Consider the following 18,289-nt stretch of genomic DNA (forward strand, 5'->3'; position numbering starts at 1 on the left):
ACAGAACCATATTTTTAAATGCAAGGTGCTGGAGGGAATGAGGTCGATTGGAGCATCTAAAAGACATCTGCTGGCTGTTGCTTAGAGAAGGAAGGGGACCTTAATGAGAGATGATGCTGGAGAGACAGGTAGAGACAACGTCATGCAGGACAGTTTTTATGGTCCAAGTTAAGAATTCTTGTCTCTTTCTTGTGAGCAATGGGAAACTGGCGTAGAGTTTCAGGAAGAAAGCAATATTATTAGTCTCCAATAATTCCAATATCTTAGGGATCTCAGACATTTTCCAACTAACAGATGCCATTAATATAACTTACCTACAACAAACAAACAAATGAACAAAATTGGAAATTAAAGCACAATTGAAACAACTTTTATAATAGGAATCTGGAAAAATGTACTCGCATAACTGCAGTCAGAATGATAAACATTACTGATTTGTTAACTGGTATTTGTCTTTTCTATGCTTGGTGGAAAAACCAAGTGTTATTACAGTGAAAGATATGTGTCGAGTGTGCATCAGTCCTCTTCAGTGAACTGTTTCATGCATGTTAAGTAACTATGCAAGAATATTCTTCAAAAATTCTAGTATCTTTATATCTTTAGTCTTTCAGACTTCATTTGACCTTCTGTACTATAAATACTTCTGCCATCACAATCAGGCTGAAAAGCTTATTATAATTGCACTTCTTAGCTGAGAGTCTGGGAGCCTGTTACAGCTCCATATGACTTTTCTAAGTGAGTTATGGCAGATTTTGACTCGGAGGACCTGTCACCTGTTTCACAGCTTTGGAGACTGAGATCTTGTTCTGTAATTTACTCTGGGCCTTAGCTATTGTTAGGCTTCAAAATTGTAAGCTGAAGTTTCTTTTATTCTGCTAGGACCCAGCAAATACTTATATTCAACCTCAGGGGGCTGTGTCTAATATTTTTTTCTGAAGGATTCTTTTATCTAGAATGAATTCAGTTTTCTTGATTATTCAAACACAAATGGCTTGTTTTTGTATTAAAATGAATATATATTTTAGTCTCAAGTTTTCTGGTATTTGACCAAGAAAGGAATTTAAAATAGGAAAAAGGTGATGTTTGTAATATACGCATACTAAAGATGATGGATGAAAATATAATCACAAATAATAAGAGTTCAGCAGGTAGATGTCCAGGTGAGACACTCATGTAAACAAAGAAATGTTTGCTTCCTCCCAATAAGCTTGAGGACCTGTATATAAAGCATTTGCTGTTTATAAAGCATACTTGTGGGTCATTATATTTCAGTATAGATTATATTACTTTTTTTTTGCTGTGGATCACTTTAAAACTCACACTATGTAGATCAATTATATTCACTTCATTCTCATATCCCTTGGGTATTAGTATTTATGGATGAAAAAAACAAAGGAATAGAGGATGAATTCCCACTATTGATATATCTGGACCATCATCCCTCATTTTCTGACACCCCCTTGTTATTGTTTCCACCATGCTGCAGTGTTTCCAAAAATGTATTCCCTTCAAATTTAGAAAAATGTTAAGAAAAAATAAAGACAATGGAGAGCTGAAAACCTGAAGCCTAATACTCTGATACTCTGAACAGCGGCTTGAGGCTGTAACAAATCATTACTCTCTGTGAGACATCACGCTTTGCATTTGAGAATAAGTCTGTAGAAACCTGATAACATTTGCCCATGCAAATTAGATTATTCCCTTGCTGCTCCAATTTATTAAATGCACAACAGATGACTTCATATTTTCATTATTGGGAAATGGGTTTGTTAGAATTTCTGGCTCGTATCACATGTATTGTATGTCATCATGAAAAATCATTCAATACCCATTACAGTCTTCAGTAGACTCAGAACTGACATTTCTAAGTCACTTTCAACGTAATCTCTGTCCCCAAAGATTGTTCAAATGATTCATTTTGAAAATATAAAACTATAATTACCTGCTCCTCTGGTGTGATTAAAATCTCCCTTAATGATTTTGCAGGACTTCCCATTGCCGTTGCATACACCACAATGATCTTCCCTTGCAAGAGACCCCAAGAAACCATCACAGCCAACTTTCTGTAACAAGAGAATGGCAGTCCATCATAGAGTGAGTGTTTTCTTTTTCTCTTTTAGCCTCTAATTTAGGACAAACCTAGTCTCTACAAACTAGACATATTTAATTGACAAACTAGTCAAATGTATTCTCTGGTGCTAACTAATACAGCAAGTTCATGTCAAATGTCATCTATAAAGTGATGTAAGAGCAGAATAGTGATGAGAATATTTTTCTTTTATTAAAATTAAACGATATCCTAAAGCAACTTGGTCAAATATTATTGAGACAAATGCAATTTACATAAATCACAAAGGCAGTGACATTCCTATTAAATATAACACAATCGAATTCATTCTACTCAACAGAGAACAGATACACTTTGTTATATGGATGGCTTCACCTCTAAGGTAGTTGCAAAGCAAATGCTGAATATGAAATATTAATTTTTTGAAACCCAAACATAAATGTTTATTTTCACTGCAGTTCATGAATGAAGTTCTATCTCTGTCTGCTTTGGCATCCAGCACAGAAATGTGAGTAAGAACTGCTCACAACCCATGGCAGCTAGAAGAAAATATAAACAGCAGGGGAATTAATTTTTATATGCTCCCAGAAAAATGGTGTTAATACAAATCTTGTAAGAATAAATCACTGGCTTTTTCTAGCAAATATTGTTGGCCTCCCATTGATATACAGGAAATATAATCATATTTTGCAAAGCTGTGCACACTCAGAGAGCAGAATTTATCATGATCAATACTGCCAGAAATAAATAGCCGGACTAAGAATTATCCCTAACTAGGAGTTGCAAGAGAGACTGTGATACATCCATTTATAAGTTGCAATTATTTTAGAGGGATTTTTAAAATATTAATAGTAACAAGATCTTATCCATTTATAAGCTGCAATTATTTTAGAGGGATTTTTAAAATATTAATAAAACAGTAACAGGATCTTTTGCTGTGGTTGGTGGTGGTGGTGCTGCGATGAGGGGAGCAGGCAGGTGATAAAGTACAGCCGCAGGATAAATATCCTGAGCAAAGATCACACGAAACCTGCATAACGTAGCGTCCTTCCCTTGTGTGAAGGGCTGTACCCGGCCAGAGGCAGACAATGCAGGGCAGCAGACCAAAGCGCATGGGGAGGAAGAAAGGGGCGGCTCCGGGGGAAAGAGGCGCCGCGGGAAGTTCTCAAAATACAACCAAGGTGTGGGAAGAGCTCACTAAGCAGAGCCACGAAAAGACCTGGGGATTCTAGGGTGAGGGGAAAAAAATCTCTCTTTCATGTACAAATGAGGAAAAAATTTAGAGTCGAGTCTAGAGCAGTTCTGAAATAAAGAAAGCAGCCTCATTGCTCTATCCTAGCTCCCAGCTTGTTCCCTGGCAAATAAAATAAACCCAATAAACAGTAGTTAAAAATTTGAATACATTTGTGCCTAGTAATTTCTCCTTTTCATAACCCTTGGAACTGGGATATTACATGTCTATAAACCTAAACTAAAAGTGAGGTGAAGACCTATGACATGGTTTGATAATCGTGTATTTTTTAAAATAAGAATCCAGAATGTCCTATCTTGTAACTGGTAGTCTCAACTATCCACGCTCATCAAAACACGCTCAGGCAATGCCAGGAGTGGAGGAGGAGCGGCTCTGGGGAGGCAGTGCCTGGGGCCACTGGCAGGCGGGTAGAGCGCCCTCTCCCCTGTGCCGCGATGGGGGTGTCGCCTGGAGAGAGCTGTCAATTTCCAATTGCCCTTCTCCGCCCCCTCACCAAGTTTAGGATCCTACAGTCAGCTTCGGTGCTATGCATTCTGTGACAAAAAACATGCAAGCCAAACCCAACATATAGAAGGTTGGGGGGGAGGGGCATGTTTTTAAGTATACCGAAAGACTGAATGAAGCATTTTAGTTAAAAGGCCAGAATCTTTAAATATTCCAACGTTGTTAAGTGAAAATCCATTTCATAGAACTTTAATTATAATCATCAGATTCACATAGCACTTATGCGTAATTTGTTGTTGCTGCTGTGATTTTAATGTCTAGTTAGGAACTCTGTAAAAGATCTGCCTTACACAGTATTGTTAAGTGAGAAGCATAGTAATTTAGGCTATTTTATGTGGTATATATAGTTGGGAAAAAATTTTCTGGAAAATAAATTCAAGACATACACTAATCCGACAAGTTTACATGCAATGACACAATTAAGTTAAAAGCCTTAATTGCACAACATACAGATCTAGAAACAAAATATGTACAGGTAAATATCTGCAATGACTCATTTTTACAGACAAATGAAAAAGTTACATTTTATGTTACTGCCATATTCTGTTAAAGAATAAAGGAAATTAATATGTAACTTAAAAACCATTTCTTATGCCAATGTTAGTACATGATTCTGCGCTTTAAACTTTATAGCATGCTGGAAAAGTATAGAATCTTAGAGCTGGTGAAGCATTTAAGTTTCATGTTGTTTTCAAGTTTTTACCCAGAAGACTATAGACCTCTATAGAACCACAGACTGATCCATCTATAGCTTGCAATTGTTTTTAAATTTTGGTGTATGAGTGTGGGGGGGGGGGCAGGGAAGCACTTTTCATCAAATTCTCAAAGGAGTGCAAAAAAAAAGAAAATCAATGTAATTGGTCCAACAACTTCATTTTACACATTAGTTCCAGGATGCATACCTATCTTATGTGATTTTCCCAAGCGGTTGTCATGGATCCAGTGCTGCTCCACTCAGATACTCTTTCATAACGAAAGGATTTCTTTCCCACCCATGCCTGGGAATTTTATCAGCTGATGGCTCTCGGCCATCAACCCGTTTCAGAAATTGCCTAGTCTGAAGAAAACTGCATTTCCCAAAGTCGCATCCCCTTCCAAGGACAGCTTGCATCCAAATGCTCATAGATGCTGTTGGTAAAAAGGGCTTTTTTTTCTCACCCCGAATGGGGACAACTCTGAAGAGCCATCCCAGTTTCAACGCTCCCCACAGGGTCAGCTGAGGTCTTGTGGCCGCACCACAGCCCAGTTTCTCCCCGTGCCCAATCCTGCCTCCTTCTGCTCCCCATGCAGATGTTGATCATGAAAACATCTGGCATTAAACTTCCTGCATATTCATCTTCCAGGGAAGCCGGCCTGAGGTAGTGGCAGAGCTATGACTAGCAAATTCTAAGTTCTAGCCTTTGATCTTCCCACCACGCTGCTTCCTCGGTCTAACAGAATTTCTGCCTTTCTAACGACAAACGGAGGAGAGCACACAGATGCACGTAGAAAACGATGATTACACGGCTGGGTCTTGAGAATATCATGCTAAGCGAAATAAGTCAGACAGAAAAAGTTAAGAACCGCATGATTCCACGCACATGCGGGATATAAAACTGAAAGCAACAAATGAACAAACAAGACAAACAAACAAAAATTCATAGACAAGGATAACAGTATGTTGGTCACCGGAGGGAAGGGGGTGGGAGGGTAGTAGGGTGTAAAGCGGGTTAAGTATACGGTGAAGGAAGATAATCATCTGACTTTGGGTGGTGAGCGGACGGTGCAACATACAGATGACCTATCACAGAATTGTACCCTCGAAACCTCTATAATCTTAAATGTATTGTCACCCCCAATAAATTTAATTAAAAAATAAATAACTTAAAAAAGGAAGAGAAAGGCAAATGAAATGTTTAAGTGTTATAAGAAAATTTAAAATGCTTTCAGCCCTGGCTGGTGTGGCTCAGTTGGTTGACGTTGTCTCATGCACCTAAAGGTCACTGGCTCGGTTCCCGATCAGGGCACATGCCTAGGTTGAGGGTCCAATCCCCAGTCGGGGTGTGTATAAGAGGCAACCAATCAATGTTTCTCTCTCTTCCTCTCCCTCTTCCTTTCTCTCTTAAATAAAACATATTTAAAAAATAAAATAAAATGCTTTCATATTCAGTGAGTAGTAGGACTGACTGATGTGATCATTTTTTACCACATGGCTCCGTCTTGGACACAAGACATGGAGCACTGGAGTGCTCGAATTTTTGGTCTGCCATGTTTTGACTTAAAATAACCAAAGTGTTACAATTTTAGACCTGTAATATGTACGTGGTAATAAAAATCTCAGATTCTTTCCGCGAGTAATGGATATTATAGATTATCTAGTCCAAACCTTACATGATACAAAGTAGATCAGACTTGGTCAAGATCACAGTTGAGTCAGGACAACACCCACGTCTTTTGAATCTTAGTGCAGAGCTCTCCACCACATGCGCAGCTGCTCAGGGGTCCCACAGCCCTTCTCAGCATATACATTCTTTTAGAATGTCTTACCTGACACCTGCCATTTGCACAGATATCTAATCCCTGATATCCACAAGTAGTTCCATCAATCACTTTTTCTGACAGAAGAATAGGCTGGTCTTTTCCAACAGGAGAGCAAAATAAGGCACATGGTTTTCCTACGTGGGGAGCAGATAAAAAGAAACATGAGCAAACGTGACTCCATAAATATTTTTATCTTAAGCTTTATTTTTCAGAACAGTTGTTGAATAAAAAGTATAATTTGATAGTTAATTGGATATATAATACCGGAGCAGATAACACTAGAGGGCTATTATGAGTAGTATATGAGATGATGCCTAGGGAAAAATATGAGTATCAATGTCCTTCTTAAAAAAATCTGTCTTCAAATTACTTTCAAAATGTATCACTTATTATTTTCTGGCACTAAACCTCTACTACACACAAGCCAATCATTCTTCCTGAAAAATATTATGCCCACCCCCATTTTTGCTCCCATTTTTTGGAACGAATTCTCCTTTATCTTAAGTACATATCAGAATCCCGCCTACTTAAGATTTACTTTATTCATAAAACCTTTCATTTTCTTCAACTTTAAAAAAATTCTTTTTCAATTACAGTTTACATTCAATATTATTTTGTATTAGTTTCAGGTGTTCTTGATGTCTCACTTATAAATCCCAATACACTCATTTTCAGTCCTATGCATTTGGCATTTTCTAATTAAAAAATTACTAAAGGGAGAAAGAAGAACTTCTAAGATAAGCAACTCTATAAGATTTTGCATGACTAGGACGTTTAGAACTGTAACACGATCCCATCAGAACATCTATGGGAGCGCAGTTGCTGAGGTGCTGGCTGGGACTCAACCCCCTTTTCTGCTTAGAGAGCATGTCACTGTACAGGACGTGGGGCTTGAGAGCCACAGTTCTAGGTAAAGCATTCTTGACGGCTGGCTGTGTTCTTCAGCACGCCACTGCACAGTGAGATAGGGTGGGCAGAGTTAAAACACTTGCCCAGCAAGCTCAGTCAGAGAGCGCCAAAATATCTGTAAAGCGCCGTTTCTATTTCTAAGCGTGGTACAGAGGAGCTGTAGTATTTGGTAACACCAGTAGTAGGATCATCCAAATCTGAAACTTTAGAGCAATTTCCATGCTACATTACTACTCTATTGGCTTGACACCAGTCAGGCCCTTTACTGTTTATTAAGCTCATATAAATAGAATGGAAAATAGCTGACAGTCTCTGCCACTGATCTTCGAGTATGTCTTCAGTGAAGTTCCAGTATGCTGATGGGGCTCTATAAATACCCAGTAACAGCCAGAGGCATGGAACAGGGTATCACTTTGCAAAGAGAAGACAGACAGTCAAATGAGCCTTCAGAATTGAGCATTTCAAACAGTTTTCACATGTGGCTTCTGAGTACCGCTTTGAACAATTTTGATGAGTTGGAACAAGGCCTTCAATGTGCATGGTTTTGAAATTTTCCTTTAAGATGCCATTATAAGCCCCAGTGAAGCCCTGTAGTGTGCTCTCGCACCTCAAAGTAAGCTATGCTTATTCAGCGACTGCTTACGATGTCATATCTTTGGACTTAAAAACAGCTGTTGTAATTGTAACACTTTAAAAATCATATATATGTATATATATACGTATATATACATAAAAATCATATATATATATATATATATACATATATATATAAAATTTTCTTTCTGGAGTTTTTATGGAAGAGAGGAACAAACCTGATATATGAATAATGTTGACAGGAGTTAATCTAGAAAATTCCACTCACATTCCAAGCAAGACTTCAGATAAAAATCTTTGTATTTCTCCTTTTACAACATATTGTCAATTGGCTGTGCTTACTTTAGCTTTACAGATGACATAAACATTTGATACCAATCTTCCTTCCTGGAGTATACCCTCGAGACTGTGACATTATAGTGATCCATTTAACATGCCAGTACTTGGCAGGCAGGCTCTGTCTTGATTTAAGAGACAAACCCTTTCCAAGATATGCATTAAACATGGATCTCAGCCAAATTTCAGCACAGAGTATGCAAAACACCTGAATGTTAAAGCCATGGGTCTTTTTTTTCTCTAAAAATAAATGCTCTACTGCCTTGATATCCTACATTTAACTCTCCTAGCCACAGGCACATGTACTCCATCACAACAGCAGAATTAGCCACTTGCGTTTCAAGGTGTCATATGTTATTAAGACTTGGGCTTTTAAAAAGAATTATAGGTTTCAATTCCTTCTAGAGTGCTACAACATATGAAGACTATTGTTGTGTATTTTATTCATCATACGTACTGCTGTGTTTGATAGATGTCTCACTTGCAAAAAAATTTACTATAAAAAATGCTAACCTGCTAATTATATAATTGCCTATTATGGATTATTCTGGTGATAAACATCACTTTATAAGTTAGGAACTTATTCAATTGTGACTTCCAGTATCTTTCATATTTCAAGTTGACCCCCATTCAATTCTGATTTTTTTACCTGAAGGGAACCTCCTTCCTATCTCTTATTTCACATATGGGTAAAAAAGTTTCAAATGAACTCAATATTATCAAATTGTACAGTCAGAGGCAGAGATAGCATTAACCCTCAAATGATCAGATAATGACTTTCATGATCTGAATAGTCATCCTGATTATATTTTTAACAATGAAAAGATATTGTTTATATATCTCAAATTTATGCAACAAAGGTTCATCAAAAGCTTAATAAATGCCAGTCCACACACTAAGCACAGACAATAGAGAGCATACAGACACATTAAAATCTGCTACAATGGGGTACTTGGGGGTACTGAGAAGAGGCACTTGCCCAGTCTGAAGGATCAGGTGGATTCTTTTTTCTAGAAAACTGGACATAAGCTGAGACCAAAAAAATCAGTATAAGTTTTCAAGGTAAATAAATGAAGGGGAGAGAGAGAGAGATCAAAGCTTGAGAAAGGAAAGGTATTATGCCAAGAAACTAGCATGTTTACAGGCCCAGAAATAAGAGAGCATGATGCATAGGAGGAAGGGAATGGAATTTGGTCCGGCTGTGCTGGAGACTACAGAAGGGAATGAGAGAAGTCAAAGGGGGTGGGCCACAAAAATGGCCTTATAAACCAGGTAATAAAGTTTGAGATTGGTCCTGAGAGCAATGGGACTCATGGAAAGGTATTACTTGGCAAAGTGACTGACAAATCTGGCCTTACAAAAGGCCAACCTGGCTGAAATGAGGTGTAGGGGCTGGCAGAGGGTGCGACTACGTCAGAGAGATGGTGCGGAAGCTAAGGAATCCAGTTTAGAGGTGGTGCAATTATGAACAAAGGCTCTGGCAGCAGAAAGGATTGAACGAGTGGGGTCTGCTGATTGATTACAGGTGGATGGAGATTGAGGAGGGATTCTGGCTTAGTTGGTAATGAGGCAGATCATGATTTCGTCCTCTGTGAAAGAGCCCAGTAAGAGAAGCAGAGGGGGATTGAGAAAGGAAAGGAACAGGAGGTGTATTCAACTCGGAGCACATTGGGTTGGAGATGAACGGCATTTTGAGTGGAGATGCCATGCACCAGATGGGTAAGCAGCTAAGGAGATCAGGACAGAGCAATCTGGGTTGGAGATTAATATCTGTGTCCCTTTAGCCTATAGGTGATAAATAAAACCTAGTGAGTAAGTAGGATTATCCTAAGGAGAATGTTTAATGAGAAGACAAGAGGGGCCCAGACAGACCACAAGAAAATTCCCATTAGACACATCGGTCATTCACCTAATAGTTATTCAGGGCCTACTCTGTTCACATACTGTTTACAGTGCTAAAGATGGAACATGCACAAAATATAACACCAAGCCCGGCTCTTACAACTATTAATTGAGGGGGAATAAACAAATAAAACATAAAAGTATTATGGCAGATGATAAGCTCTGTGAACAAAAGAACAAAGGGAAAGGAAAGTCATTGAGTTATTATTTAAGAGAAGACCTGAAGGAGGTGAAAGAATGGATCCTACTGATACCTGGGGAAAGTGTTTCAGCCCAGAAAACAACTACTTCTGAGACACTAACTTACTCTAGAAAGAGCAAGGGAGCCAGTGTGGGTGGAAGGGTGTGATGCAGGAACAGTAGAGATGAAATTAGAGGGTAACAAAAAGCCAGGCGGTGGAGGTCCTTACAGGCCATTAGAAGAACTACGAACTTTTACTCTTAGTGAGTTGTGAAGATATTAGAGGGTTTTGAATGGAAGAATAACATGATATGACTGACCTTTTAAATATATCATTCTAGCTGTTATGTTCAGAAGGGAGGCAGGATAAGGACATAGGCATAAAGGCCAGTTAGACAGCTACTGCAATCATCTGGGTGAAAGATAGTGGCTTGCACCAGGGTGGCAGTTCTGGGTGCTGGGAAGTGATGAGACTCTGGAAGTATTTTAGAGACAGGGCTAATATGGCCTTGCTGATATTTTGAATGTATAGTGAAAGAGAAAGAAAAGAAAATATGGTGACTCCAAGGTTTTTGGTCTAAGCATCTGGAACGACAGAAGAGCCAGTTATTAAAAGGATTCCGTAGGCAGAAGATTGTGCTATAATTTCTTCTCAACTGAAGAAACAGTGTGTTTGGAGACTGTGTGGGGAAAGAGAGCATGACATGTTTGAGGCGGTAAAACAAGACCCACGTGTGGAGTGCCGAGTGAAAGAGATCAAGGTTTCAGATGAAGCCGGAGACAAGAGAAGGGGGCCAATTAAGCAGGGTCTTGTGCATGTCATGTTGTGTAATTTGGTGTTTACCTGAAGAGTTATGGGAAGCCTCTGAAAGCCTTTAAGTGGAACATTCAAATGATTAGATTAGCATTTTATATAAAGATCTGTAGGCTACTCTATGAAGAGTGAGTTGAGGCAGGAGAAGAGTGGACACAGAAAGACTTCTTTGGAACCGCTAGAGTAGCCCAAGCAAGAGACTGTGGGAACTGAAGTTCAGCATAGTGAAAGTAGAGATGGAGCAGAGAGGGATTCAGGGAGCAAAGCAGGTAAGACATGGTGATGGGTTGGACAGGCGGGAGAGGAAGATGGAAATGTTAAGGATGTCACATCTCTGGCTTGTGCAACCGAAAAGCTGCTATAACCTTCACTGAGACAGGAGACACTAAAGAGGATCAGAAAGGATATGGATTGGAAGGGTTAAAATCATGAATTTAGTCTTAAACTTGCTGATACCTGAGTAGAAATATCAAGGAGGAAGTTGTACAAACAAGTTTGGAGCTCAAAGAAAAAAATCTGGCTGAAGACATAACTTCATGAGTTATTTGCATATTTGAAGTCATGGCAATAGATGAGATCACCTAAGGAGAAAATGTAGAGTGAAAACAGAATAGCATCTGGGCTGGGCAGAACACACCAAAAACAGCGGAGATAGAGGTGTTATGTCATGGAAATAAAGGCACATATAGCCAACCATTGGAATGTATTTGAGAGTTCAAGTATAAAAAGGACTGGAAACCATTTATTAGGTTTAGTTTCCATGAAAGTCCTTGACGACATTAGTGTGATTTGTGCTGGTGAAATCCAGATTGAAAAAATCAGGAAACAGAGGGCTGGAAAACAGACAGCCCTTTTGAGAAGTGTGTCCATGAGGGGGTAAAGAGTGTAAGTGCACCAGCTGGAGGTGGCTATGAGCTTGGAGGATGGTTTGCAGTTTTTCATGGAGGAATCCTAAATATGCTTAAAAACCCAGTATGAAAAATTAGAAAGAAAGAGCAGATTAAGTATATAAGAGAAAGCAGGGATAATCAGTAAATCAGATGGGATGACATCCAGGACACAGCTGGAGCCACTGGCTTTGGAAAGGAGGAATGAACATTGTGCTATATGGTAGAAAGCAGATGGAAGGTAGTTTGACTTAGGGGCTTGATAGCAAGAAGATGAGGAGGGAATTATCTGATGGCTACTCCCCCACCAATATGTAGTGGAATAATCTGCCCCATTGCTTAGCTGTTCCCATTAGGGCTTGTATGCTCAGAGACCTGCATTGAGGGAAGGGTTTTTGTCAAATGGGTGCACTAAAACTGATAAACAATGGAAGTCAGGCTACTAACAAGAGTGTTATTGAAATGAGGGAAAGCACAGTCCAAATAGACTACGGAGAGAAACAGCAAAAGGGGAGGCCGGGGGCATGATAGTCAGCTTTGTTTTGTTTTTAAATATATCTTTATTGATTTCAGAGAGAGGAAAGGAGAGGGAGAGAGATAGAAACATCAATGATGAGAGAGTCATTGATTAAGCCCACAACTGGGCATGTGCCCTGACCGGGAATCGAACCCCGATAGCCTGGATCCTAGGTCGACGCTCAACCGCTGAGCCACGCCCGGCCGGGCTGGTCAGTTAAGACAGGGAATTCACCACTACTTCTAGTGCTGCAGCTCAAACCCGCAGCCCACTGACCATGGGCAAAATCACCATTCTTAAGTTATAAGGCAACATACGATTTTCTTAAAATTCTTATTATGATTAAAGATTTACAGGAAGTTGAAAAATAGTACAGAGAGGCCCCATATACCTTTCACCCAGTTTCTCCCCATGGTTACATCCTGGTAGCTACAGTACAACAGACAGTTATCACATGTGTAGATTTTACAACCACCACCACCAAAAATATATTGAACTATTTTTCATCGGCACAATGTTTTACCTCATGCTACCCATTTACAGTAACACCCCTCCCTCTCCCTACCACCATCCCTAACTCCTGGCATCCGCTAACCTATGTGTTTTCCATCTCTCTAGTTTTGTCATTTCAAGATGTTGCATAAATGGAATCACATGTATGTAACCCTTTGCGGTTGTTTTCTTTTCAATCAGCTTAATGCTCTGAAATAAAAACAAACCTCATTGCACATATCAGTAATTTGTTCCTTTTATTGATGTACCTCAGTTTATTTAAGCAATTCAACTATGTAGAACCTTTTTGGCTGTTTCCAGTTTTTGGCTATTGAAAATAAAGCTGCTATAAACGTGTGTACAGGATTTTTTATGAATGTAAATTTTCATTTTTCTGGGACAAATGCGTATCTTTAGTTATTTAAGAAGCTGCCATGCTTTTTTTCAGAGTAGTAAGAACCATTTTACACCCCTACCAGCAAAGTATGATATGCCCAGTGTCTCCTCACCCTCACCAGCATTTGGTATTCTCACCCTTTTTTATTTTAGTTGATCTAATAAGTGTGTAGTCCTATCTCTATATTTTTAAATAGACATTTTCAGCCAGTGCTTGTGGTTGTTTTATGTCAGTAAAGGCAGAAAAAAAGAGAGTGTTGAAATGCCTAGAATATAATCTGTAAAATGACATTTACTACTGTTGTAAAACACTTCGCGAACCTAGACATGCTGGTCTGGTTGGCCATACCTTCATCCATGACAGCTTGCCACTGAAGTACATGCTTTGAGTACGAAGTTCTAACACTATAGGCCTGACATTGCCAGTCTCTGAATCCAGGCAAACCTGCAGGACAAGGTGGATTCTCACATACTCTGTATTGTTTTCGGGGACCATTACAATCCCTTGCTTCAGAACCTAGCCTAGAAAAGATAGTACAAATAATCAATTTTATCTCTTTTTAGGTCAACTACTCATTTTTTTAAAAAATTAAAAGGCATTATATTAATAATGTATACCCCTTTATATTAAATCTACTTTTGAAAATGTAGACTCATTAAGTAATTGGTAATAGTAGAAAATGCATGTTTTTGTGGTGTTTTTTAAGTCCTTTTTCCAATCCTTGATCAATTTAACTTCCAAAATACACGAGAAATAAAAGCCAACTTGCCAGGAAAATTCAAGAGAAAAGGAGTTTGCTTATAAGAATTATTAAGAAGATGCTTTCTAATATTTTCATGTAAATGCGCTAAACTTGCTTGTGAAGTAATCGGGCCGTGAGCCCACCCCAAGGGTGAGAGCTGCAGTGACTTCCCCGCCCACCTTCCCAGGGTCACGCTAGGAATGCTGGGGCCGGGCAAGGGGACCTTGTCATGCTCCCTGTCTGTACACGTGCTCAGCAGTTCTCGTTTCTCCTCTCTTAGCTTCCTCTGCCATTGATTTTGTTCTCAGGCCTTCCCTTTCTGCAGTCCTATCTTCCTGCTCTTCTCACGGTTCCTTTAGATGTTGACTTACTTTTCCTAAGACACACCTCCCTGCTTATTTAACACATTTTGTTTGACTTAATCAAGAAACCATCCTGTGAAGGGTTTAACTATTAGTTCTTAGAAGGATTGGTCTTATTTTATTCTGTTTCTTTTCCCTTTTTCAATTACAGTTGACCTTCAATATTATTTTGTATTAGTTCAAGGTGTACAGCCTAGTGGTGCGATAATCGTATCCTTTACAAAGTGGTCCCTCTGATATTTCCAGTGCCCACCCGGCGCCGACAGTTATTGCAATAGGATTGACTATGTTCCCTGTGCTGTCCTTACATCCCTGTGACTATTTTGTGACTACCAATCTGTACTTCTCAATCCTTCCCCTTTTTCACCCAGTCCCCCAACCGCCTCCCCTCTGGCAACCATCAGTCTGTTTTCTGTGTCTTGGAGTCTATTTCTATTTCGTTCATTCGTTCATTTTGCCCTTTAGATTCCACATATAAATGAGGTTTTCAAAGGGAGTTTTTATATAAAATAAATAATTTGAGGGAGTTGTCAGTTTCCCAAGGTGGAATAGGGATTGAGGGGCATCTTTTGCTTTCTTACATGGTTTATCAGTAAAATCTTTGCATTTCAGAATGAAAGGAAAAACTGCCCTCCCCGAACCCAGGAACTTGGCGTTTACCCAGGACATGTGCGCTCCCGACTGCTGATCCCAGCACTGCAGGTTCGGCTGCAGGGGCTCCACACGCTCCACTCTCCGGCCGCATGTCCAGGTGCTGAGGTCCTGCTGGTACATTCTCCAGCCTTACACCACTATTCCAAAAGTTATGTCTTAGGTGAACAAATCAGGGCACAACGGAAAATCATTCACTGGCCTAGAGTCACTGGAAATGTGATTAAATCGGGTCTATCGGATCCCCAAATACGTGCAATTGAAAGACCACCGATAAGTAGGCCCTTACTGTCGTGGTAACAGAGTGGTCCAGTTCCCCAGTTTTTATGTCAGATCAAAGAGTCTTGTCATGAAAACAGCACACGGACATTTGTACCGTAGCCCTGAGAATTCAGTACTTGTGACAGGAATAGGTGGAGAAGGAACGTGAGACTGCACAGGCCAGGAAAGGAAAACTGACACACTCTAAAAACATAACGACTTAAAAGTGACAAACAAAAAAAGCAGAGTCATACATAAGAATGGAAAATAAGACATCAATGTCCTGTAACTAGAGAGAAGCAGAATTTTAGCAAATTTAGCAATTTTGATTTGAAATGTCAATGATTCAGGGTACTCCCTTTGTAATTAAAAATAAGTATTATTTAATTTTAGCACTTTCCTGTATGCCTTTTCCCCCCCTTTTTTTCCTGAAAGAGTTCCCATCAAATTCAAGCCTTAACATTATAGCATGATTTCTTCTGAAAGCCATTTTATTTGAAAAACTTGGGCAATTAGACTCTTTGAAAGTCTGTCATTTCATTTCTGTTTTTCTGTAGCTTATTTGCTATCTAGTCACTGAAGAAGGAAACCATGAAAGAAAAGAGTGTGCTCCTGCTTTTTAATATTTACTTTTGCATGAACTTTAGACAAAAGCAGTGAAAGAGGTTGTTTCTGGGTCACCAAGGAATGGCTGCCAGGACTTGGTAGACAGCTTGTTACAGTTTCTCCTTAGTCCTACATATGTGGTGGTCATGGCAAACTGTTCAAGGTAAAAATTAACTGAACAAAATCACATCGAAAGTAATAAGTAAAGAACAGAAAAATTTACATTAATGATTGTGTAATGATAGGGGTTGAGCAAGGCGATTCTTTCAGTCCTAAACAGTTTACTGCACTTAAGTGCATCATGATGTATAAGGAATTTTTAGAAAATTAAGAAACACTCTGATCCTCAATTTTCCCATTTCAAAATGAGAATGATAATTAAATTTATCTAACAGACTTTTTGCAGGGGTTGAATGAAGTGCTAAGTTCAATGCATAGCCCACACTAAAGATTTAATGAAGATTCACTATAACAAAAATAAATTACATGTATCATTATATTAATATTATTAATAAGTTTCCAGAAACCTAACCAAAATTCTGTTCATTCTGCTCTTCACTGACCTATGTTTCTTTAAAATTTATTTTGAGAATGTTTTTAAAGTTGTTTTTAGAAGAGAAAGCTCAGAAACTGCACCACATAGTTTTGTTTGAGCCCAGTTAGTGCTTTTCTATGCAATAAAATAATTAGATCCTGCAGATTTTCTCTTATCAGGACAAATTTTAAATTCAACCACTTTTAGAGTCAAGTAATTTTAAATCGAGCTTAAAAAAATAAACCCTAACAGCTCAGATGTATTGATATACTAAGTCCATCATTAAACAAATTGAGATTTTGTATGAAGATTCAGTCTGAAATTTTCAAAAGAGGAAAAGAACAGACCCTGTGAAAACTTTTAAACAACTTAACAGTTTTAAGCATTAAACAATGTTATGCCATTCATGGGGGGGGGGGGGGGAATCCAAGATGAAAGCTGTCAAATTTCAATTGGTCAAATTGTTTTGGCCTACTTGAAAGCTGTTTATTTTTCCCAGAGTGAATGTCATAGCTCCTTGCCCATTTAGCAGCAAACTGACATTAAAAGGATGGGCTAGAGTTCACAGCTGACTAAAAATATTCTGGGAAGGACCAGGATCTAGACTTGTACGTCATTTCAACTAGACCAAATTGGGCAGATGAAGAGAAATGGAAACAGATATGCAAGACAAATCTGCATACACAAATCAGTGAAATTTAAAGAAAACATAGTACTTAAGGTTCATCACCTTGCAGATAAGCATATTTCTGGGTGAGACTGTGGAGAACCTGCTTTTGTGTCTTCTAGTTGGAGCTGTGCTTCAATGTGAGCAAAGCATTAAATGTTTTCTTTAAATTATTATATAATATATTCTATTGAGTTTGAATTTAAAATGATCCTAATAATGTTTTTCATAAATTTTCTAGCAGCATGTTCTGTTTCATTTGTATTTTTTAGCCTCAAAAAAAAAGATATTACGCCTTGTCTTTAAAAAATCAAAATTTGTCATATCTACTAATTTAGTTTGATTTATGAAAATGTTAAGAGAATATGTAATATAGACTATTTCTGGGATGGTACATGAGCTAAAAAATTGACTATATTTCTATTCTCTCAAATTTCTATGCAGATAGGTCTAGGAAGCTAAGAGGATAGGAAGAGGTCCATGAAGATGTCAAAGGAAACATTGCTTTCTAATAAAATCTTCTCATACATACATTGTTGGATAAGAGAAAAGGAGAGCAGGAAAGGAGGCAACAAACTCAGAACATACGAAAATTTGTTATTAGTTAAGGATAGTAAAGTCTTCATTTTTTTTCAACTAAGCATGACAATGGTTATTTCAAGAATCTCAATTTAAAAGAGGAAATAACTAAGATATATTAAGTAGAAGCCTTCAAAATAACTAAGATATATTATGTAGAATCCTTCAAAATAGTCTAAAATTCTAGTAAATTGGTACGACTTTCCTTTCCCCTGCCCCAATTCCTAGCAAATATTGTAAGTAAAAAATATATATTTCTTGGTTTTTACTACATCATTTATCAACACTTTAACCTCTGTTCTATATAAACACAGATGATAGTATTATTTAAGAGAAAAGAAGAAAGAAAACAGGCTGCTTTTAATTTGGAAAATGCTGTGTATAAACAGTAGATAAATTCCTATATTCACAACCATTCTGAATCATAAAATTCTGTAGGCACCTTCTCAATTTAATTATATACCTGTAAGTAAACTAGTTATACAGCTAGATTAACATCACTAGAGTATAATC

At 38.3% G+C, this 18,289-nt stretch overlaps 1 protein-coding gene across 1 annotated transcript in view; it reads right to left on the reverse strand.

Annotated features, from left to right (window-relative positions):
- The window catches only part of ADAMTS19 (ADAM metallopeptidase with thrombospondin type 1 motif 19), a 219,024-nt gene that overhangs the window by 62,145 nt on the left and 138,590 nt on the right, over nucleotides 1-18,289 (reverse strand). Inside the window, exons 12-15 of the mRNA XM_081135323.1 lie at nucleotides 15,138-15,268; nucleotides 13,722-13,894; nucleotides 6,351-6,478; nucleotides 1,943-2,063 (exon numbers count right to left, since the gene is read on the reverse strand). Of these exons, the coding sequence (XP_080991449.1) occupies nucleotides 1,943-2,063; nucleotides 6,351-6,478; nucleotides 13,722-13,894; nucleotides 15,138-15,268 (553 nt within the window). The remainder of the gene's footprint in view (nucleotides 1-1,942; nucleotides 2,064-6,350; nucleotides 6,479-13,721; nucleotides 13,895-15,137; nucleotides 15,269-18,289) is intronic.

Source organism: Miniopterus schreibersii, assembly GCF_964146895.1.
Source record: "Miniopterus schreibersii genome assembly, chromosome: 4".
NCBI classification, from domain to species: Eukaryota; Metazoa; Chordata; class Mammalia; order Chiroptera; family Miniopteridae; genus Miniopterus; species Miniopterus schreibersii.